Consider the following 25,526-nt stretch of genomic DNA (forward strand, 5'->3'; position numbering starts at 1 on the left):
GCTAGAGACAGAAAGCTGTCACTACCGTCACTAATGTGGCTTTCTCATCCATGGCTCTTGCCAACAAGCAAGAGACCTGTGAGTTAGATCTTATGCAGCATAGCAACAGTATGCTAGGAGCGAGTTACCCTACTGTCTAAGCTGATTTGACACAGTGAGGTGAAACAAGTTCTGAGTTTTATGGGGAAGATTTTTTTTCTCTGCTTTTTCTCTGCTTTCTTTTTTGGTAAAAGCCTCTCTGGTCAGCTCTCAGGCCATGTTGCAGATTCATCAGTAGGACAGCCTGTTCTCTCATGGGGAATAAATGGAAAGAACTAGTAATTCTTTTCATAGATATTTGTGGATATTCACTGATATTCTGTAATACAGAAAAAATATTCTTTTGTAATATAAATTTTCAGTAACTCTTATTTTGATTTAAACACCATTGTGTGTGTCTTTCTGAGAGAGTTATTAGTTATAATTCAGTAGAATTTGGAAGATACAAACTCAAGTGGAGATTACAGAAATGGGATCCCTCATTTTTATAATAATAAAACCCTGACATGCAATATGTTGATTAAAGCTTTATTACTCATTCACTGTAGTCAAATCACAGCAATGCTAGTGTCAGGGCCTAACATTGCCATTGTAAGCATGCTGCCATGGTAACATTAGCTTTTAGCTGAAAGTGTTTTGTGTATGTATTTTTTTTTTTTTAACATTTCAGCATCAATAAATTATTATATTCACCTGAAATGTTTCTGTAATTAATAGATACAAAGAAGAGGGTCAGATGTAGCAAGAACGATATCCAATATATTGCAGCATGTATCATTTTAACGGGAAGCAACAGGGTTTATGGAAGACACCAGCGTGTAGCATTGGCATGAAATAGAAACTAATTATCCAAGTTAATTAATATGTTCATGGCAGTTACACCAAGGTACTGAAGTTAATTTGCACTAACATACATGTTACAAAACAGCTTGACAATGAGTGAGTCATAAATATGTGGGTATTTGATGATACTATGTGATAACAAAAGCAGCATATCTTACTTTCTTGCTCTTTTTGTCACATATTTCTATACGGCAGTGTACAAGTGTCAGAGGGGTGTCTGAGATGCTGCCAGTATATGGAGATGAATGTTTTCTGCCTCTGCACATGGCCTGATCTGTCTTGCTTCATACCCTCTTACATCATGGCACGTGCTTGAGGGCTTTCTATCGTTCTGTATTTGGAGCTTGATTTATACACAAAAACATATACATATGGGGATGGTGCAATGAGTGTTTTTATCCCTTGCCACAACTGACAGCAGTATAATCATATTCCCATATTTCAGTGTGCCTTTAAGGATAGCTTTCAGACAGAATATAAAAAAGGTTTTATGAAAGCAAATAGCTATTTTAAAGGCACAAGTGAATAGAAAAACAGAGAGATGGATGGTTCAAAATATTCTGAAAACAGTCAAATGAAGGTAATCTAATAATTAAATTTATAAGGGAAATTTCCTGTTTTTGTTTTTTTTTCTCCTTTTTTGGTTCCATGTTTCTATTTTAATGTCCTGTCTTTTCTTTGATTCACCATGCTTTATAAGATTTGTTCTTGAACTCAGTTGACACCCTGCAGCTTCCATGAACAGAGAGGCGGTTGTGAGGTGAAATCCACCTGGTAAATGCACAACAGGAGACAAATAATACTTATTTCTGCTTTTCTCTCACTCCTTTCTCTGTTTTTGTTCTCAGGTTGTTAGAGAGCTCGTTGCTCATGGCAGAAGTAAAGGAAGGAGAGATCCTACCTCCTACCATTCAGAGGCTGATGAAAGGATACAACAAGTACCTCAGGCCTTTCTTTGACAGTAAGGAAACTGCAGCACAGCAAATGTACCCATGGAAGTGACTGAATGCTCATGGCAAATGCATGTTTCATAGAGTGGTTTATATTTTGTTTTTTTGCTTGCAAGGCCCTTCATACATACATGTAAATTTAGTGCATATGCATACTATTGGATGAAGATGAATGCACCATTAAACTTGGGGTGCTAGTAATTACTATAATGGTATAATGAAGTCATAACAAGGAGATATGCATAAAAGGAAACAAGCATCAACTGATGCCTAATAAACCTATTAAGTTGTTTGTAGTTTAACCTAGATCATATCTGCCAGTATATGTTGTGATTTAGTTTTCAATTTTAACCAACCAACTAATTTATTTGTCATAGAGAAACAAAGATTGTCTTGGGAAGAATGTTATGTCATTTCCTGCAAATCCCTCACTACTGTTTTTGTTCTGGGCTTTGAGAATCACATTGTGATTCCAGCTTGTTTACTCACGGTTTTATCCATAATGGCACCTCAAGACTTCACCAAGACAAATGCTCTTCAATATAATCACTAGCCCTTCCGCTTAGGAACACAAGTTTGGCACACACTGATCATAATCAGAATTCATCCTAATATGCTTTACTAAAACCTGCAACACCATCATGATGCACTCCTTTTTAATGCCATGTTTTGCATCTTTGTGATAATTTTTTAGATGCACATACAGTATGGTATAAGTTAAACTGTTTTCAGCATTTCGGTGCAAGGTGCAGAGCTGTCATTGTCATCCACTAGTTTTGCTCATGGCAGACTTGGCATTTTGAAATCGATCTATCCATCCATTTTCTATACCCGCTTTTTCCTGAAGGCCAGGGTCACAGGGATCTTCTGGAGCCTATCCCAGCTCTTTTTGGGTGAAAGGCAGGGGTCCACCCTGGACAGGTCACCAGTCCATCACAGGGCCACATAGAGACAAACAACCTCACACACTCACACTCACTCCTATGGGCAATTTAGAGTCACCAATCAACCTGACATACATGTTTTTGGACTGTGGGAGGAAACCAGAGTACCTGGAGAAAACCCACACAAGCACAGGGAGAACAACTCCACACAGAAAGGCTGGTTTGCGAACCCACGACCTTCTTGCTGTGAGGCAACAGTGCTAACCACTGAGCCAACTACAGACCCTAAGGACCTTATTTCTGTTTGCATTCACACCACCAGTAGGAATATTGAAGTAACGTAAGTCCACAGACGTTTGGCATAGTGACGTCACCCTTACACAACATTTAACAAGAACACTAGCACACTTTGATCAGTATCCATCAACAGCTCTCTGATATTTGTTCGTCGTGAAGGCCCCGACTTCTGGATCAGACAGTTTGTTTGAGTTTTCTATTTGAAAGCTGTTGTTTGCACTGCAAAAATGAACTTAATGCTTGTTGCTAGTTCTGGGTTTGAAAAAGCAATTTAAACTTGTGGTTTCTGTAGTACTGAAATGTACCTAGTCTGAAGTAGAAGTTAAAAAAGTTTCTGAAAACAGCAATCTAAGAACTGTTATAGCTCTCAGTTTCCATGGTTTGGACAAGCACAATAAAAGGTGAACTTCCTCCAAAGATACTAAAAACGTTTCTCATAGATATTGGTCCAAAAACACGTTATGCTCATATGTTAACCATGGCTGTGCCCAAATGTCCACCCTCACTAGTATTATTGCTAGTAACTGAAAAGCCCTCAAAATTTCCCACAATGCATTGTAAAAAGTAGTGAGCAGCAATGGTCACTAAACAGGCAGAATAGATCGTCATGCATTGCGTGGATGAAAAAATGGTGGAAATGCCTGAAAGTTATGCATATAGATTCAAGATTGTAGCTGAAAATTATGAACAGATGGTTAAGTTAACCTTTTAAAAAACATTCAGGATGAGATAAATAAAATTTTACCACTAAATTATTAAAATAATAAATCATTTGAGTTTGAAAAAGGAAGTGACATCTACATGGGGCCCAGCGAGAGAAAAAAAGTAGTGGGTGAGTGTCTGAAACTGTGCCCTAATGTAGTCCACTATGCAGTGACTGAAGGGTTAGGGACTAGGGTGGACATTCGGACACAGCCCATATGTGAGGAGATAGTTAAAAAGACTAACGCTGTTTTAAAACGTGGCAGGCCACAGACATAAGGACAGTTTCCAACGATTTATCAGGGAATACAATCTTTGGACCGCACACACTAGAGGATTCAACCAGACTGAGAGACCACGCCGATTGTAATTGGTGATTCCACAGACACGAGATTTCACAAACACTCGCGGGATCAAACGTGACGTCGTGACGTACGCCTTTCCATTGTCACGTATCCCCACGTGTTGTTGGGATAATTCAACAGGCCTGTCTTCAATGTGCCTTTTGGCGCTAGTTTTGTTTTGATTTGCTATGACGTTTGTTAGACGTAAAGGTACACGACTTCCGGTTGGTGACGTTTTTCGGAGCGCTCTCTCTCATTGGCTATTAAGGACATTCCGTTGGAGCCTCCCCTACCAGGGCTCGTAAATATCAAACTATCAGAAGCAGTAAAATCATGTTGACAGCACACACCTGAGGATTCTTTAGACAGGTAATTGCTCACGTCAAACCTGGAATTGGGCCACGCTCCCACGATTACTTGAGGGGGCAAATAGGGCATGAAATTGGGCTTAAAATCATCTAGTGTGTTTTTAGTCATCTAGTTTTAGAACAACTGTACTCGACTCGACTCAGTTTACGTCGTTTTCTATTACAAGTGAGTACCACCTGAACGGGGCGTCATAGCACGACGGTGCTAAATTGAAACGTCCACATATCCTGTTAAAACCATGGTGTTGTTTAGCTAGTAATGTTAGCCATTTGCCTCGCTAAAGACGGTAAAAATTGAAAAAACAAACAGTCAATGTTGCTAGTTTTTAAAAATGGCGGGTTTTTGATTCTTTTGTCGGACGTCGTACTCACGACTCTTCCGGTGACGTCATTCCCTGTCCAATGGGTGATCCGCGTTTGTTGACGTCACATATTGGTAGGTTCATCTCGCATGAAACCTCGGCCAAGGAGGTATTAAAAAGTACCTGCTACCAGGTACTATGTCCTAATGGAAAATCAAAAAGACCGAGTGGAGTAGTGCTAGTGGAAAATCCCAATAAAGTCCCCATTAAATTGTTTCACTTTTTGTGAAGACATGTAACGAAACACACTATGAAACTAGACTCGTTTTTCTCCCTCATGGAAATGAAGATTGATAAGTGAGAGTAAAGGGGAATAGGAATATGAAATATAGGAGAACAGCAAACTTAGCTGTCTTTGATGGTGAATCTGGGAGAACTAATTCCCTCAAGGAGGATCACACTCGACAGACTGCAGCTGTTGCTGTGCCAGTGATGTGGGGTCTTTAGCATTTTTAAATATGCTGTCCTTCAGTAACCTTTGATTATGCAAAACTTTGCTTTATTATACAACCCTACTCTATGTCCTCTTATGGTCACAATATACACTGTTTGGTATAGAGCTCACAGTCAGATGTAGAGCTGTAGGAATAATGCAGTGTGTAATGTTTGTGTAATCAATGACACATTCATGGATGTATTATACTTTTTTTTCCTTTCCTAGATGGTCCTGTAACAGTGGGCATGAGCTTGGATATTGCCAGCATTGACACCATTTCTGAGATAAACATGGTAAGGCTATATATATTGTGCCCTATTGTCAGTTTAGAGATCACTGTTTACTTTCAATTTCAAGACAAAAAACACTATTATTAGTTTTCAGCATGGATGTATTACACCTTTCATTTTGCAGAATTTTCCAGAGTTCTTTGTAAATATAGACACATTCGTGTAATTGCCATCAGTGTTTGCCTTAAAAGTCTATTTACGAATTTCACTGACCTGAATTCTGGGTGACCTAGTAATTACAAGTAAGTAATTATTAATAAGTAATTACCCATAATTTGTCCATTACTGAAATGAAATGTCAACCAATTAGTGTGAAAAATCCCTAAAGCATGTCCTTTAATTTCTCCAAAACTGACTCGAATGGTTGCATAGCAGAAAATTAGCAACACAAAAATGAACAGATATATAAGTACTTTCAGTATTTTTAAAATAAAGTAAATCTCTCAGCTTTGTTCTGTCCTGATGCTACAATTTCAGAATTGATATTTTGAATAAGGAGAATGTCTGACTTCTGTGAGGCAGGCTCAATCCAATGCTACGATGCAGCCATAATTTTGTTTATTATGCCTATATTTTTTAGCAGGTTTCATACAGGTGTCAATTTATACACATTACTTGTATATTACTTTATTTACTTATGCACCAAACCTAGTGACCACTCAGTATATATGCGATATATATGGCTGAATCTTCATCTAGTGACAGCAAAGCTGAATTATGGTAAAAACAACTGTAAACATTTTTAAAGTTAAACTCTTCTTTAATGTCCCCTGACAAGCTTGAGCTCGTTCTGCTGATAAGTAGTACAGTAAAACAAATTCCCAGCAACCTACACCAGCCTTATAAAACAGTGGACATACCACCAGCATTCCTCTGGGACACCTCAGCATTCCTGAGCTACTGAACATGTTTGGTTAGGAAATTAGAGTCACAGCCTTTTCCTGACAGTGGAAGAAATTGATTTTGAATCTACAGTATAGTTGATGTAACATCAGGATTTTCAGAATGTGCTGCACACAGAAATGTTGCATTTCATAAAGACCAGAACAGACTTGCTGACGTGAAGCAACACTAAGGATTATTGTTGCTTCAGGCATAGAAGAGTTTAGAAACCTGACATCATCACTACTCACAATGTCCTCAAAAAGAAAAAAAGCTCCAAGCTGACGAATAAAATACAAGTCCACTGGAGAGGCTTGTTTTGCAAAACCTTTACTTGTGTGTCAGCATATTATTGACATGCTTGTTAGTGTGTTAGCTGTGCTGTGACCTTTGGGCCCCAATCCTGCAGGACTACACTGCCACCATATTCCTTCGGCAACGCTGGACAGACGAGCGCTTGGTTTTTGAAGGCAACAAAAGCCTGAGTCTTGATGGGCGGCTAGTGGAGCTCCTCTGGGTCCCTGACACCTTTATCGTGGACTCCAAGAAATCCTTTCTCCATGACATCACTGTGGAGAACAGACTGATCCGGATTTTCCCCAATGGGACCGTCCTTTATGCACTGAGGTGGGATAACAAACAACATAGTTTTTTTTTATTTTTTTTTATTTTTTTTATTGTCAGCTCCAACAGACCACAAAAAAGGCCAGGTAATGGAAAAGAAATTTGCTGATGAAGGAAATGTGGGTTACATTTGAGATAATGTGATTGCAAAGCAGTGAGTCATGTCAGTTGTATTATTTGGATATTGAATTGTATGTGGTCTGTTAATACAAAAGGCTGTGGCTATCAAAAGCACCAAGTCCTGTGAACGTCTCTCTAACACATATTGCATTATGTAAGGGCATAACATCTGAGAGCCTCTTGGCAAGTTTTAGAAACATGTTACCTTCACATCTTGTTTTTGATCAAACAGACTTTTTTTAGATAGAAAGGTTATAGATGATCCGAAGAGTGAACTTGTTCAGCTGTTGTTCAGCTAGCAACGATAGGATTTGCCCATCCTGCTGTTTTTATGCCACATGCTTTAACAGCTTATCTTCGGATTGTTTAAGAGCTGTCTGGGGTCCTCATTTCACTTTACTCATGCTGTGCTGTAGTGCCTTGATGATAGTGTTGAAATTCCTGTGTACAGTACAATTGTGTTTAGACACATTCTGGTTACACATTGAAAGGGAGAAAAACACATCACGGGAAAGATTCACATTGTTCTAATGGCAATTTTCTAACTGTTGTTACTGGATTTGTTGATGTGAATGTGCATGTGTGCCCTCGTCTGCATGAAACTTTGTTTCCATACTGAGATCTGCACCATTTCTGGGCTTTACTGTGGCAGAGGAAATATGGAGAAGGGTAGTGTAAAACAAGGCAAAAAGGATAGTCAGGAAAGGGTTGGCAATCTCAGGGAACTGGGGCTGTGAAAAAGGACAAAGAGAGGTAAGAAATGTGAGGTGATGGAATTGCAAGGCATCTTTGGGAAATGTTTCAGTGCAGCGCCAAGGGGGAATACATGAGAAAACAATGAGGTCATAGTGGCCAAAGGTTAAGCAGTTAAGAGGAAAGATTCGATTAAAGAATTTCTGTATAGTATGTCACTTCTATGGTTTTTGATGGTCCTGTTCATATTTGTGATGAAGAATACACAACCAGACACCCGAGGTTCAAATTTCAGTACAGTATAGACTAGACGTGACAGAGGATTGTAATAAATTGTTGTAATAAGAAAGGTTTATGGTAGAATGCCCAGGTGGATTTCCTGAGGGTCCATTATGAATTTTTCTATCTGTAGGTCTCTGTGAATTAGACCCCTTGTGTATAGAAATTTCAGCAATATTTAGGAGTTGTGAAGTATCTCTCAAATGATGTCTATCAAAAATCCTCATTAGCAATATCTAAAATTGACTTTTAAAAGGATATCTTATTGAAGACATTTCCACTCTAATATTTATGTTGACAATATAAATATGCAGTTTGAGATATTATTCATAAAAATTAAAAAACTAAAAGTAAACTAAAAAAACTAAGCAAAAAAATATGAATTATATATTAAATGTTTAAATTGTTCTCATATGGGGTGATCACAAGGATTTGATGGGAATCAAATACATGCTTGTTTCTCTTCTATCAAAGATAGAACTCATCTTAATATGCCACATTTACTGGCATACATATATATGTGAATGTTTTATTTCATTCTTATTGAATCCAGCCTGTCAATCCAGTTCAGTTTCTGTGGAGAAGTGCGACAGACCTTCTATACTTTATCAGTTTTTCATCATCTGCTAGCCAGTCCTAACTGGGAGAAGAAGGTTACTGTGTTATAGTTTTAATGAAAACAGTATGACATCAATGGAAACCAAAGGCGTCATTGTCCATTACAAGTCGTCTCCAGTGAATAGAGGGCTGTTTACATGTATAATTTCATACAGTATATACCAAAATCTAAGCTAGCTCATTCTTCACATCAGCAGCATCTTCGAATGAATCTGCTCAAGAGTTTTGCTGGAAAAAAATCCGTGTGCACTCCTAATAAGATTTACCATAAGTGTCTTCTTTCCTTGAATTCCCACAATTACAAAAACATTTCTGTTTTTTAGGATTACCACCACCGTGGCCTGCAACATGGACCTGACCAAGTATCCCATGGACAAGCAGACCTGCACGCTGCAACTGGAAAGCTGTAAGGATGTTATACTGAAGTGTACCGCGTTAACCTGTGTCAGAGGGTTGGTGGGTAGGAATGATTCAAGTGAGTGTGATCAAACCAAAGGATCACACATGTAATTTTCTCTCATCTTGTGAAGTGCTGCTGTGTGTGGGCAGGGGCGTGTGCTACTTCTCACCTTGTAGGGAGCAAAACCTATTTATACTGTGGAAACTTGGCCTTAATGATTTACAGTACATTTCCCAGTAACTACAACATGCACAAATCGTTACTACCCATTGTAATCTTGATTGTATTTGTAAATCTCAGAATATGCTTTTGTGGCTATTTAAGAGAGGAATTTACCTTGGTACTACTTGTATTAAGGTTATTAATTACATGACAATATGGATTTTTGGCTGTCCAAATCGGGAAGAAGAATACTGTAAGTCTACCCCTCCCCTCTGTGCCTCTTGTCATATTTGCTTTACAGCTTGCTTTTAAATGACAGTCAGCCAGGCTAAGCAAAGACTGATCCCTGCCAGACAGAAGCCCACCAGGACCTCAGTGCCAAATAAAACATTTAACAGCAGCTCCAGTCCCACTTAGCAGACAAAAAGACATCTGGAGGTTAAAATCATCTTTCACCATCTCTATTTTCTACTGTCTTTTACCATAACTCGCTCACCTGTTCTGTTTGTCTCTCTATCTCTCTGTTTCTCCTCTCCTTCAATCGTTATCTCTCTTGCTCTGTCTCTCATTCTCTTTATGAAGATGTATATTCAGGGATTTGTTTCTTTTAAGGCTATGCCAAGAGTAGATCCTATGCACAAGAAGAAGGTTTAAAAAGAGCGTCACTGTAGGAAGGTGCAGGGGTTTAGATCAGAATTGTGGTAAAATATTTAGTACCTTCTGACAGCAAAAAGAGAGTCAGACGATAGAAGTCTTTTGTGATCTTTGCATTAATTGTTGGCCCTGTTTAAAATCTGATGTGGACGGGTATACTTGTTTTCACGGCCACAGGATGCTCAAAGGTTGAATATACCCTCATGTAACTATTTGACAGCACAACATGTCACTACCCATTTGTGTCTCTAATTTGTTACAGCAGGGCTTTGGGTCAAGAAAATAATGAATTCTCCAAATATAAGAATGACAGTGAGATAGATATTTGAGCATTAAAGTCATTGCTGCGCTTCATTAGAGGACTTTGCTCCCAGCATCCACCTACACCCTGGTCAATAATACATGACTCCATATGGATTTAAATAGGGAGAGTGATAGCAAATTAATGAGAAGATTATAGAGATGCATTCCAGTTATAACTGACAATCTTACTTTTTTTTTATTCTCTTGCTCCCTCTGCAGATAAATTAGAAAATTACACCAAAGAGGTTTAGCCTGGTTAATCCTACCTTTTTGTCCATAAGAAGTATTATTACCACATGTTTATATTTTTGATTTGTTTATATTACACTTACATTGATCTATTGGACTCCCACCTGCACCACACTTTTCTGGTTTCATGTTAATTTTGGATATCTTGTTTTTCCAAGTTGTATGAACATTATCTGGGAACTCAATGGCTCAGTGCTATATGCATGATATGTCTGTTCTAATGTGAGGCAAGAGTTAAGCTCTTCAGCGTGACATTTTTTTATTTTTGCTACCCCCTTTGAAGTATTGAACGAACCCCACCCCACAAATGCCTTTCCATTAGCAATTCCTGCTGGATCTTTCTGTGTCAAACTGAGCTGCAGTGAATAATGGGAGCATATTCTTCCACATATTTTTCTATAACTGTGCAGTGTTGGATTGTTATAGTGCCATACTGTCAAGTTCTTGTGTTGTTATAATGGCAGATATATTTGTGAGCTGCACTGTGTAGAGCTTCCCTGTAGTGTCTTAAACTAGCTTTTCAAAGGTGTTTTTACATTTCATTTGGTTGTTGGGAATTGTCTCTCTTATGCTGAGATTTAACATTAGACGGTATTTACCCCCCACCATCCGGTGCAATCCCAAACATCTGGTCCACAGATTTTAAGGTTTTAGCAGTTATCATTCCCTGCTCTTCCTACAACTTTAATAAAATAAGAAAATAGGAATGCAGCTTCTTTATCCATCCATCCATCCATTTTCTATACCCGCTTTTCCTGGCTCAGGGTCACGGGGATCTGCTGGAGCCTATCCCAGCTCTCTCTCGGGTGGACGGCAGGGGTACACCCTGGACAGGTCACCAGTCCATCGCAGGGCCACATATAGACACACAAAGACAGACAACCTCACACACTCACACTCACTCCTATGGGCAATTTAGAGTCACCAATCAACCTGACATACATGTTTTTGGACTGTGGGAGGAAACCGGAGTACCCGGAGTAAACCCTCGCAAGCACAGGGAGAACATGCAAACTCCACACAGAAAGGCCGGGATGCGAACCCACGACCTTCTTGCTGTGAGGCAACAGTGCTAACCAGCTTCTTTATCATTATTCATTATTAACATCAGCAGTATTACTTTATAATTATAGCAGTTTAGGTGAAAGTGTAATGTGCTGTTAATATTTCCTCCCTGCAAAAATTTATTCAACTGTGTGTTAGTCATTTAAGGGTGAGTGCTATTAATACTCATCTGTCAATCTGATGTACCATAAACTGTTTCAGGGAGAGAAATATATTGTGCTGTGAGGTTGAGCTACTGTATACCACTGACATATTACCATCTTATAAAGTTTTATGGTGAGTGTGTTTGCGTGAGCAGCATTAGCATTCCCTTGGAGTTGTGTTAATGGCCACATAATTCAGTAAGTCAGATACTCACTCTCCTTTTAGCTGACCTGCTCTTCTGCTTTGGGCCATCTGTTCACCAACTAGTTACTGTTTATTGAAAAGTGCTACTGTGCGTAGCATATAGTGATTTTATCATGGCTTTTTTGCTGTAGTAACACATGGCATGTTACACTATACATACAGTCTGTATTTAATCAATTTTAATATTAAGATATTGGTCAGTGCAGCATTAAATTATCTGGTGTAATCTCCCTCTCTTATCTTTTCCCCTACAGGGGGTTACAACATCAATGATGTCATGTTTTACTGGACCAGAGGAAATGAGTCCGTCAGTGGTTTAGACACTCTGCAGCTGGCTCAGTACACTGTAGAAGACCATTACACATCGGTTTCAGAGGCCATCTATGAAACTGGTAACAGTGACATTCAAAACTACTGCCTCTCCTCTATGTGAAATGTTTGACCAGCAGTGTAATGTTATTAAATACTGTAAAATTAGGGTCAAATTGGGTCAGATTTCTCTTTCACACCACATGTTTTTGTTACGAGGTAGAATGACTGACTTTGTCCTTTTTCCCAAAGGGCGTTACCCCAGACTGGTCTTCCACTTTGAACTGAAGAGGAGCATTCTGTACTTCATCCTGGAGACATATGTTCCTTCAAGCCTGCTGGTGGTTCTTTCATGGGTGTCCTTTTGGATTTCCCTGTCCTCTGTTCCAGCACGTATTTGTATAGGTATGAGTCAAACCATTTTTATTCTCTCTCAAATGTGAGTAAATGTTCTGACATTGCACAGAACTGTTTATAAGTATAATGTTTAACTGTAGGCACTGTGAAAGACTCCATCGGTCATGAGTGTTTACTTTGACACAGATAAGAGACTTTTGCTGTCCTTTAGCAGGAATAAATGTAGGATTGGGTGTGAGGGTTGAAAAAAGCAATAATGATAATAGTGTAGTGTACTGGGAGCATCCAGACATAGATGTTCTGTTAAATGAGATACTCCGGGGCCTCAAAACTAAATTCTTAAAGCAAACAGCTACAAGATATCTCACTACATGGCACAGGGATTATTAAAGAGATTATTTCAGTGAGGCCTGAGACTAACCTAGCCTGGCCCTGAACGCAGGTTAAAAAATATGCCTACCCTACCATCATCTCTAAATTACTAACTAACACTTTTTGGCATTTTTTTTAGCTAAACAGTGTGCAACAACTAAGCTTTAAAAATGTTGTTTTTTGACTTGGGAGTGAGCCAGTCTAGCTGCTTCCAGTCCACAGAAGGATGATCAGTGATCTGCTGGCTGTCTGTTGGGATGTAGGATGTGGGAACATGTCTTAAATAGATGCTCATTGTACACTAAGTTCACCAACAGGATTTCAGTACTGAAAACCAAACCAACCAACCAATGCACAACAATGTTGATTATTTACAGTTGCAAGGCAGAGCTAGGATGATGTCATCTTTTTACACAAAGTACTGTTTAGCTCTGTCTGTATGTGGCTTTTGATATAATTACATAGAGCAGAATACACTATCAGAGGTGGAAAGTACTGTACTTTTTTCATTTCTTTTTTCAATTCAAATCAACTTTATTTGTATAACATCAAATCACAATATAAATCATTTCAAGGCATTTTACAAAAACTAAAAACAGAACAAATCTCTTATGAGCAGCACTTGGTGACAGTGGAGAGGAAAAACTCCCTTTACGGAAGAAAAAACCTCCAGCAGAACCAGGCTCACTACTTCCTTGTGCAGTGCCTTATTCTACTGTTTCATGGCATTTGTCTCCACTATCAGGGAATTAAATGTGATGCCCAGAATGTTTTAATCTTGGAGACTTTTGGAAAGAGTCTCAATTCTGTCCCACAGTGCACAGTTATCTGTGGTCAGATTCTTTGTCTCTTGTTTGAGCACTTCGTTCTTCTCTATCTGAGCACGCTGCTTTGAAAGCTGTTTCTCCAGCTCACGGAGATTTCTGTGCAGCGTGTTCTGTTGGTTGACAAGCTTCTTTTTCTCTGTTATCAAAAATTTATGTTGCACCTTAAGATTATTCAGATCTTCAAGGTTTTCATTACAACCCTGAATATCTTCCACAATTTGACCATTCTCTTGCTTCAGTGCATCTACTTGCCCCTTCAGCTTGTCATATTTACGTGTCCAGTCCTCTTCCTTTGCGAGCTTCTTAAGTTTCCCAGAGTAGGTTTTAGCTAGGACTCTGTTTTGGGCCATGGCAGATTTTTCCTCAGCCTCCAGTTCTCTATACTTGTCTTTTGAAAGCTCGGTGCTCTGGAGCTGTCTGCTAACATCCTTGATTTGTTCTCGCAAATGGTCATTTTCTTTTTTCAGACCTTCCATGCGGGACAAGCTTTCATTGAACGAGACACTGAATTGTTTCGCATTTTGGTACTCGATGTTAAGACGCTCGAGTTCCCTCTGCAGGGCGGTATTTTGACGACTAGCGGCCTCATGTGACACTGTAAGTGCGTCAGTTATCTTTAAAAAAATATTTTGGTTCAGAATGTTTTTCTCAGTTTGCTGGATTTCCTGCCGCAGTTGGTCGTTCTCCTGACTGTGTAGCTGCTTTTCTCTTTTCATGTTTTCATAGGCTTCACACAAAGCAGCTTTCTGTTTATACCTCTTCCTGAGCAAAATGACCTGCTGCGTCATGTCGCTGTTCTCTTTATTTAACCTCTCTGCTTCCTTGAACACCGTAGTGTACTTTTCCTCCAAATCATTAGGGACTTTTTCCCACAGGTGCTCAAGTTGCTTTTGGAGTTTCTTATTCTCCTCTGCCATGGCTGCTCGTTCGGATTTCAGCTCTGTCATGGCTATCTCTTTTTCTTTCAGAGCTCCGATCTTTATCCTGAGCAAATTATTCTGAAAGTTAAGTTCGTCGTTAGATTTTTTCTCATCTTTTAGCTTTTCATGGAAAGCTCTGTAATTTTTGATTTCCTCACTAAGGGAATCCATAGTGTTTTTAAGAGCGCTATGCTCTGCTCTTGCAGCCGCCTCTGATTCCTTCAGTTCTGGATATGTTTTCTCCAGTTCTGTCTGGGACCTCAGAAGCTGTTTTTGGAGCTTCTTAATGTCACTATTGGCGGCACGAAGGTGTTGGTTAATTGACTCTATTGTTTCGTCAATGGATGTTGGTTCACTGGGTCCAGCGGACGAATAATCATAATCCTGAGTACAACTCATTTTGCTAGTTTAAAACTGCTGTGGTCAGTAACAACACGCGCAATCACACAAATCCAGTTGTCTGCAAATACTACTCGGTGTGTTTGTCCTGGGTATTTCTACTAAGATGAGCGTGACGTCACAGTATTGTAAGACATCAAAGGCCTACATTTGTCGTCATTACCATTGAAACGTCAAAATGGCGTGACGTCACAGCATTGTATAATGGGCATCAAGGGCCTGCATCTGATTGGTTGCCATAGCAACAGACTACATGCTTTGGCCTAAACCAGGGGTCTCAAACTCGTGGCCCGCGGTCCATTTGCGGCCCGCAGGACGATAGTTTATGGCCCCCGCCTTAATATGAAAGTTTAATGTTAGTGCGGCCCGCAAGTTTGATATGTATGGCACTTTAAGGGGGCCGCACACCGAACGAGAAACGCAGCGTCGCGACGCGTTTGTCCGTGGCGCCCAGCTACGACTCAGGACGCTGTTCAAATTCCTGCCGCGCCACAGAGCGCCTTCTGCATGGTTTTGTAATGTACTTATATTGCGTATAAGTTAAGCTAAGACAGGAACGAGGCGGGAGGTATCGTTAGACTTCTTTTTAATCACCACCGGAATTCACGTCACCCCACAGGAAGTAGTCAGCAATACATTACTAATCGTCGTTAATACATTATACAAAGACACCACTGCTGCAAAATACTACATGCATTGGTTTTCAAAAATGTAAACACATAATTAAATGTATAATAAACGTAGTTCTTTTAATCTTAATATCTAAAATTCAGGATTATTTTCTTTATTTTCATCAGATCAGATCATTATTTTGCAGATACACTGTGCATTATGCATTGTGCATATTCTTCATTACCATAAAAATGTTAAATATAAAAAATAGATATTATAAACTGAAACCGAACCTAAAATAGAATAGTACATCTGTTTAATTAAAATACAAAAAACCCAACCCAACCCAACCCCTCAGCACTTTACCATCCTCCTCTTCTTATCTTCTCGTCCAGAGCTGCTCCTCATCCTACATTCTGTGACACAGTACCTAGTACCTCTGCATCCCTTTTACATAACCCCCCCTTATATGGTAACTCATCCTTGAAGTCTGTGATTCTCTCATCCCTAACTACACCTTGCCTCTCCCTCTGTAACAGTGTATCATACAGGGCCTCTCTCAGCCTGGCAACTTCACCTTGCCTCCCCTCAGCAACAGTGTATCATATGGGGGCTCTCTTTCTGCAGGCTGATCTTGTCAGGGCCTGACACTACTTCCTGGTTGCTAGCCAACTCCTGGTTCTTGTCTGTTACTGCTCTTGTTCTCGGTTTCTCTCTTTGGCTCATTTGTTAAGTGACTTCAGCTGTGCCTCATTACCGGCTCCTGGTTTTCTTTATAAGCAGGTTTCACCCATCAGCCTTTGCCACAATGTTGTTGAAGCAGACCTGCTCTCTCCCTGTTCGGCCACTCCTGTTTTCTCCAGAATATTGCGTAGTACCTCCATTTTTTTTGACGGCCTGTTTGCCAGCGACCAGAACTACTGAATTGTGAGTTTCAAGTCCTTGCTTCCCTGACTGCTCTGGGAGTTTTCCTGCTGAGATCCTGGAAGAGGATTGTGTAAATGCTATTCACTGGTTTGGATGTTCACCTCACTATGTTGGAGGATTTGGTGCACTCACTCTCAAGGATGTAAATACTCACCTGTTTGGATGCCAGAACGGATGGATGCTGGGCCTCCATAGGAAGGATCTGGATACTCACCGTTGTGGCCTCTACTGTTTCTCAAGTCCCTCACTGAGGAGCAGCCTCAATCTAACGTGCCACTGCCTGGAGATCTTCCGCACCTGTGTTTCCCTCAGTTTGACCTATGAGCTCAATTAACCAATTGTCTCCCTAAGTCTGTGTCTCCTCAGCCATTGTCTCCATCAACCTGGTTCTTGCTGTTTGCCACTCAGTTATTGTTGCTGTTTTCGGAGTCCACCTCATCGCTACCCAAACACTCACCCGTGACCCGTCATCTGGTCTCCTGGCCAATCTCCTGTTTGAGGGTAACCTGCACAGACAACCAGCCACAGGTGAACACTAATTCCAAGGTTGAAGGTTTTGTCTCAACAGTCACTGACCTTATGTGTTCTTCTGTAGAGGCACCCTTTGAGATCCACCGAAGCAACCCTGAGGTTCTCCAGTTTCCTGGTTCAAGGCATCGTCACGACACATAATTCAAGTCCTGTAATAAACTCTTTCACCTTACCTGTTGTGTCTGAGTCTTGGGTCCTCTCAACCCCATCCTATTGGCCTTAACAGATCTTATCTGTAGTATCATGCATACACACTGTAGAAACTATTCCTGTGACCTTTCTCTCCTTGTGACCTTTGCTGCACAACACATACGTTAGTAATTACAAAGTTAGATGGTTAACCCAGCATCAAGTCGTTTACATTTAATTTTCTTGAATTTCTATGGCATTGCACAGCACACATGTAAATATGGCATTTTAGTTGGTCATTCTCCTAAACTACTTATGTGGGTAAGTATATGTGTAAGCACCTGTGTGTGTGTGTGTGTGTGTGTAAATGTATGTGTTAGACTCTCCCTCACATCTGATTGTTTCTTCACACAGTGGGGATCACAATTTGATCTTACAACTCTTTGCAACAATGTATAAACGTTTATAAGAGTAATGATATTATAAATTAAGTAAATATGTAAGATTTATTTCCAAACAATTATAAGTGAAGTTAGTAAAGGTGTACAATTTATTTCCCCAACACCACCAATTCTCTTAACTGATTAACGTTCAAAACTCAGCTACAAATATATTTAAATAATCATAATAATTTAAGTTTATTTTTACCCATCTTGCAGCTCAGAACTTGATTTGAAATTGAGCTCGCGGGTACAGAATGTGCGCATCCGGTGTGCGATACACAAGAGTTGTCGCTGCCCTGCGTTTCTCGTCCGGTGTGTGACCCCCTTAATGTAGTCTGCAGTCACATAGTGACACCTGTCCATCGGCAATAACAGTCCCCGGTAACCCGGACAAAATATAAGGTCGCACTGTTATTTGTCGGTCATTTGTTTTGTTTTTTTATTTGCATTGCGCTATTTGCATTGATTGAAACCTAAATGTGACAGTGACACCAAGTGGAATTATATATATTACACAGCCCCAAACATGTCTTTTTCAAAGCCCTCAGTGAAGACAAAGGTTGGTGATGAGCACAGGCAATTTCAGGAAAAGTGGGAAATGCAATATTTCTTTGTTGAGCACAGGGGTACACCGACGTGTCTTATTTGCACAGAGAAAGTTGCGGTGCACAAGGAATATAATTTGAAACGTCATTACACAACTAGACATGCTGAGGCGTATGCAAAATACCAAGGAGATGAGAAGGCCAACCGGGTTGCCAATCTTAAAACATGTCTACTGAGGCAACAAGATTTCTTCAAGAAAGCAACCAAAGAGAATAAAGCAGCAGTCGAAGCTAGCTACATGGTTAGTGGGATAATTGCTAAAGCAGGAAAGCCATTCACAGAAGGTGAATTTGTCAAAAAGTGCATATTACAGGCTGCAAGTATAGTTTGTCCAGAAAAGAAAGGTCAGTTTAGCAAGATCAGCCTTTCTGCCAACACCGTGGCAGAGCGCATTTCTGACCTGTCACGTGACATTCATAACCAACTGTGTGAGATAGCCAAATGTTTCAGTGTATACTCAGTTGCTCTTGATGAGACCACAGACATCATCGACACTGCCCAGCTCACAATCTATGTCTGTGGTGTTGATGACAATTTTAAAGTGATGGAGGAGTTGTTCACACTAATTCCAATGCATGGCCAGACCACCGCTCAGGAGATATTTCACCAGCTGTGTGATGCCCTGGAGAATGCCAGTTTGCCATGGAATAAGTTTGTTGGAATAACAACCGATGGAGCGCCATCAATGACAGGGAGAAAAAATGGACTGGTGGCACTTGTTCAAAAAAATCTGGAAGAGGAGGGTGTGGAGGAGGCCATTGCTCTGCACTGCATTATCCATCAGCAGGCCCTTTGCAGCAAATGCCTGAAGTTTGACAATGTGATGTCTGTCGTTGTGAAGTGCATCAACCAAATCAGATCCAGGGGCTTAAAGCACCGAAGGTTCTGTGCTTTTTTAGAGGAAATGGAGTCAGAATATGGGGATGTGCTCTACTTCACCGAGGTACGTTGGCTCAACAGGGGAAACGTATTGAAAAGATTTTTTGAGTTGAGAGCAGAAGTGAAAGCCTTCATGGAGAAGGATGGAGTGGCTGTTCCTGTGCTAAGTGATCCTAAAAGGCTCATGGACTTAGATTTTCTTGTTGGTATCACACATGAGCTTAATGTACTGAACAAGAAGTTACAAGGCCAGGGGCAACTTGTCAGTGCTGCTTATGACAACATGAGAGCGTTCTCCACAAAACTTGTGTTATGGAAAGCCCAGCTCTCTCAGACAAACCTTTGCCATTTCCCAGCATGCAAGGCACTCGTGGATGCAGGCACACCATTCAGTGGTGAGAAGATGTCATTTTGAAGCTACAGGAGGAATTTGATCACAGATTTGCAGACTTCAAGACGCACAGAGCCACATTTCAAATTTTTGCGGACCCCTTCCCCTCCTGTGCTTCAAATGGAGCTCACTGACCTCCAGTGCAACTCTGAACTCAAAGCGAAGTTCAGGGAGGTGAGTGGAAAAGCAGACAAGCTTGGACAATTTTTGACAGAACTGACCCCCAGCTTAACTGAGCTTTCCCGAATGTTCAAGCGGACCATGTGCCTTTTTGGGAGCACATACTTGTGCGAAAAGCTCTTCTCCACCTTGAACTTCAATAAGTCCAAGTACAGGTCCAGACTTACTGATGATCATCTTCAAGCCATACTGAGGGTCTCAACTGCTTCCTCCCTCAAGCCAAATGTGGCTCAGCTATGCGAGAGGAAGCGCTGCCAGGTCTCTAGCAGCAAGGAGTAGGCAAGAGAAGCCATGTTCAGAAGAACAGTTCATGTTCTTCAATGTTCAATTCATGTTCAGGACAATTCATGTTCAGAAGAAGGTCAAAGGTTAAAGAACTGTTCATACAGACATTTGAAAGAAATAGAAGCCACATATGGCCACAGACTAGAGAAATCTAATTATGATTATTATTATTATTATTTTATTTATTTATTACTGATTGGTTTATTTTTTTTCTTATTAATTCTTAATTGCTTTGTTTTTTTAATCTTATTTTGTGTTAAAAAATAAAAATAAAGAGATTTAAGAAGATTGGAATTTTTTTAACAAAGCTTTTCTTGTGGAAAACCTGATGCGGCCCAGCCTCACCCAGACTCTGCCTCTAGCGGCCCCCAGGTAAATTGAGTTTGAGACCCCTGGCCTAAACTGTTTATTTTTGAATTAATGAATTAACATTTATTTAATATTTATTTTGCATAAATATAATGCACTATTACAGCAACATCTTACCATAAGGGCCATTAGTAGTGGTCCGGTGCTTTCCATCATCTCACACAGACTTCCTTAGGGAAGGAAGGGGGAGCAGGTGGACTGTAAACAGATTAAATCTCAGATATTAGTCAGTCAGGCTGAAAAAACCTGCAGAAAACATTGAGGTGCTTGGTGATGGTTTGTTCAGGTATCATAAATCTTCGTTACTGTACTTAAGTACATTTTTCAGGTGTCCGTACTTTATTTGATTAATTATCTTTCTGACAACTTTTTACTTTTACTCCCTACATTTAAACACAAATATCTGTACTTTCTACTCCTTAAATGATCAAAACAGGCTCGTTACTCTTTCAACCTCCGCAGATGAAGACACGATGTAAAAGACATACGTAACTAGAGAGAGAAATAGAGTGAGTGTACAGGTTATGATAGAGAGAGAAAACTTGCAGTGCCACATGGAAGATGAAAGGGATCCAGGGAGTGTTGGCGAGTCCGACGGACGAATATGCAGCAGATTCAGAAAAGCAAGACATTCCCCATCCATGGCCGTATTTAAAAGAACTGTTCAATGTTGTCAGCTCCAAGAATGATTCATGGTGAACGCGTTGTTTTGTTCCCTGTACCAGCACTGTTCAGGTTGTTAATAAAAGAAGAATTTCCTTTTTTTGTGCTGAACCTTTTTAGTTTTGCTGAGTTACCAAAAGATGAATTGTGTATCATTAACGACGGGAAAAATCATTTTAACTTTTTTATTTACGTACATTTCAGATCCCGTACTTTCTTACTTTTACTTAAGTAAAGTTGAGTCAGTACTTCTACTTTTACCAGTCTTTCTTTCACACAAGTATCTGTGCTTCTACTTAAGTATAGAATGTGAGTACTTTTGCCACCTCTGTACACTATGTATACATGTTGTTTTTGTGATCCTAAGCCTTATTTTACCCAGTAGATGATGTGCAGTCCACAGGTTCAGTAGATGATCTGAAGATCTGTAGTTCACCAGTGTTTCTGTGATGTTTCTGTAACAGGAGTGACCACAGTACTGACCATGACCACTCTGATGATGGGAGCCCGGACGTCATTACCTAATGCCAACTGCTTCATCAAGGCCATTGATGTTTATTTGGGAATCTGCTTCAGCTTTATCTTTGGGGCACTCATTGAGTACGCTGTGGCCCATTTTTGTACGCTCACACACACCAACACCCACATGCTCATGGTGAGAGCCTCCTGACTATACTGTCTTGTTGTTCATTGTTGTAGTCATTGCTGTTTGGTTACAGTCATTGTCTTCATGATGGTGGTTATTGTCATCATCATCATCATCTTCATCATCATCATCACCATCATTATCATCATCATGCGCATTTTGGGGTAAGTCGACTTTCAGACTTAGACGCTTAGTGTTTTTGTTATCTTTTAAAACTTGTTCTGTCACTCTCACTCTCTTACAGTACGGACAACAAATTCACGACTTTGATGATGAAATGAACGGCATTGTCACCACCATCTCCACTTACTCCAACAGAGCCAAAAGGCGCAAGGAGCCTGCAGAAACACCTCCCCCAGCTCCCACCTCAACAGAACTCACTGGCAGCCCATCCGGCCCCTCGAGCAGTGAGCCTAAGCCCGAGGCGTTGCCTCCGGAGCACACCAACTGGTGCCTCACTGTTCTGGCTATCATCCGCAAAGTGCTCCGCTCCATAAACTGTTGTCATGTGGAGAACCCCCACCACATAGACAACTACTCCAGAGTCACCTTTCCCCTGTCTTTTGTCATCGTTAACCTGCTCTACTGGACTTATTATCTGTACTTCTAGCATGCGCTGGAGTGCAGCCCAGAGATTGTGAGACAGAGAGTGCATGTAGACAAGAAGTGTATTTTTCTGTATGTATGTACAAACAAGCTAGTATGCTCATATAGGATTGTTTGGGGAAAAAAATGCTTATGATTACAGCTCCATTTTTTAATAATATGCGCACATCTATGCCATACATTACCTGAAATTTAATACATTTGGTTGTGGGCCTCTCTGACACTGACTGATATATTTTGATGCACCTTGAGGTGAAGAGAGAATGGTGAGTCTGTATTTTCTCACTACAGTATATTTATCACCATGCCGACAGGGAAGATGGAGCTGTAATTTAAGGCTTTATGACAAAATTTGCTGGCATTGTTTAGGGAGAGCAAACACCTCTTCCAATTTGCGTCTCTGATGTGATGGATTGATCATTTTAATGTCTCAACTTAATTTTTCATTTTACAGTATTTAGAGGGAAAGATAAGATCAGTTAGAAGGAAAGATAACGGGTGGAAGAGGAGGTGAGAAAAAGAGATGGTGGCAGAAAAATAAGAAAAGAGAGTGTTAAAACAATAAACTAGTCTCCCAAGGACGATTATTTCTTCTCACTGTTGAAATCTGTGTCCTTCTGTGAGTTATTTTTAATTGACTGAGCCTGCATTGCTTCTTTTCATTGACTCTATAAATATAGTGGCCTTTAATCCCATCAAGTTGTGTTTTGGAAATCTGGCCACCATAAACAGTATAGTGTAACTTGCCATCACTCAAAGCTATTATTCTGTTTCAATAGGCCGGCACCTTCATTTAAGTAAGTCCAAAGTGTTCACTATTAAATGGTGTGAGCAATCTCAGACCAGCTCACTCTGGTTACCTACAGCTACAGGATGTGGAACCATGTAGTTAAGACTGCAAGCACTGTTTAAAAACACAAACTAAGCCCTCTTTCTATTTACTTCAACTGGGTAGTATTATGCTATCCAGCTAACCACACAGGGCAGGTTGCAAAGATTATTTACTTGGGGTTAAGCTAAATAATCAGATATAACAACAGCAGCTGGCTAACCCAGTTACTGTTGCAGGTCTTGTTTTGTTGGCTTCTCTTGAAAAGAGGCACTAACTAGGTGAGCTGGAATGTAATGCGGGGCAGTGAAAACGCCACTGTAATTAAAAAGTGACATTATGAAATAAGGTTACTTATTAAATATTGAACACTTGCCTCAGCCATGCTGACTGGGCATGTGCAATACAAAGGTGTGGCTATACAGAATTGCAGCACCTGGACAGCTAGGTGCCGTGTTATAGTGCAATATGCAGTATTCTTTCCTTATGGAGTTAGGTAGTAGTTTTTGTCTGTGTGCTTTTATAACACATAAAGCAGTACCCAGACCAGTGTGTTAGATATTGTAGAATGATTTGAATATGAATGAAATGACCAACATATTTCAACAGGATGTCATCATCTGTGCATTATTCAAATGGGAGAATGCCTAGATAATCTGTGCTTGATATATCATGGAGTTGTCATCTTCTGCTTTGTGAGTGTCAAGTGTTTCAGTTCAGGTTCAGTATGTTTGCTCCCAGTGGTGTGTACCAAAGAACCAAAGATTGCAGTTTGATTTAAGCGTTCCTCTTGGCTTCCCTTCAGTTCTTCCACTAGGAGAGTTTAAGCGTTAATATAATGTTTGGTATTCATACAAGACTTCTAAAATAGCATGCAATCAGTGAGCAGAAGATCGTGACACTTCATATTTCAGATAGAAAACAGTGTTCAGTTAAACAGCACAGGTGCATGTATATTTATTGCTGTATTCAATATTGCTGTGACATACTCTGACTCATTTATATGGAGGTTGAAGTAAACAGTCCATTTAGCCATAAGGTTCCACTTTAAGAACTACCTTTAATTGTGTATCGAGGATAATGGCAAACTAAACTGTTAATGTCATCGCTTCCTTGCCTTTTAAACTTAATTTTCATATATTATCTGCATTGCTTTTTATGTTTTAATCTGTTTTTCAATATGCCTTTAACTACCAACCATTTGACTGCTCTTATTGCTTGATGATAGTAGAAAAGTAGCATTTGCTTTTCTGTTTTCTGTTCTTTCTGCATGATTTTCAAGAGTAATTCCTCTTTTGTTTTGTAGATTTTGTTTAGATTTAATGATAGTGAAGACTAATAACGCCCAGCTGAGGCTGTTGAAATTGTGTATTTTGATTAATTATGCAATTTTGATTTGGGGTCTGATTCTGTAGGTGTGGGATGTTCACACTGCTGTTCTATTTGATTTAAATTTCATTCAGTGAAAGGATGAGTGATCACTGACAGCGTTCATTTGCCTCTGACTGAGCTGTGTCTGCCCTGTGGATGTCAGTGAGCACTGACCTGCTGAAAAGGGTCATGTGATAAAATAGACTGTCATGTTTTATACAATACTGCACCACAGCTGCAGTTTTGATAGTCATCTTCTCAGTGGTTAGTGCAAGAAATGAATGGCAATTTGGAGCCAAAGAGCCACAACAGCTAAATCTCTCTGTCATTACGGACAGAAAGAGAACATTTTGTCCTCCACTGACAAAGTTGATCCCCAAACAAGGCTCAAACCTATCACTTGTCCTATGGCTCCGCAGTTTCATTATAAGTGGCAGTTTTCTTGGAATGGACGTCATTTTAGATGGTTACAAGTACCTAAAGAAGGTGTGACCTATAAAGAAGATTACAACACAACATTATCGGCAGCAATGCAAGGACAGATTTTAAGAAACCATTGGCAACAGAAAAAGAGAAAATGCTTACTGCTGGACTGCCTTTTCTTTTCCTGTTGTAGGACACATAAAATAACACTTTAAGGTAATCTTGACTACCAACTGTATAGTTCTTTGGACATCTTGATGTGAAATGTATTTATATACTGTACTGTAGTACCACTTTAATGCAGGTATTGGTTTGCCTAACCTGGTGTAAATAAATAGTAGCACTATGCATGTTTATTTGGTGTATAAATAGGAATGATAGCAATAAAGGAGGTTTACTGTGTGCTTTGTCAACACTAAATTTCACTTACTGCATCAATGGGGAAATGTAAAGTTTAGGACTGGGGTGGGTTAGACTAGCTGAAAACATGCAAATGTGTGTGTTTGTGTGTTGCAACATGTTAGGTAAGCAGTGTCCCAG

General features: G+C 39.9%; 1 protein-coding gene across 1 annotated transcript; it reads left to right on the top strand.

Annotated features, from left to right (window-relative positions):
- The first annotated feature begins 1,619 nt into the window (after window positions 1-1,619).
- LOC113132166 (gamma-aminobutyric acid receptor subunit pi) lies at window positions 1,620-25,245 on the top strand. The gene is made up of 9 exons (XM_026310091.2): window positions 1,620-1,642; window positions 1,731-1,843; window positions 5,451-5,518; window positions 6,807-7,024; window positions 9,055-9,137; window positions 12,167-12,304; window positions 12,474-12,626; window positions 21,576-21,766; window positions 22,002-25,245. The coding sequence occupies exons 1-9, from the start codon at window positions 1,620-1,622 to the stop codon at window positions 22,365-22,367; spliced, it is 1,353 nt and encodes a 450-aa protein (XP_026165876.2). The 3' UTR covers window positions 22,368-25,245.
- Window positions 25,246-25,526: the final 281 nt, after the last annotated feature.

This window comes from Mastacembelus armatus, chromosome 15, assembly GCF_900324485.2.
Source record: "Mastacembelus armatus chromosome 15, fMasArm1.2, whole genome shotgun sequence".
NCBI lineage: Eukaryota > Metazoa > Chordata > Actinopteri > Synbranchiformes > Mastacembelidae > Mastacembelus > Mastacembelus armatus.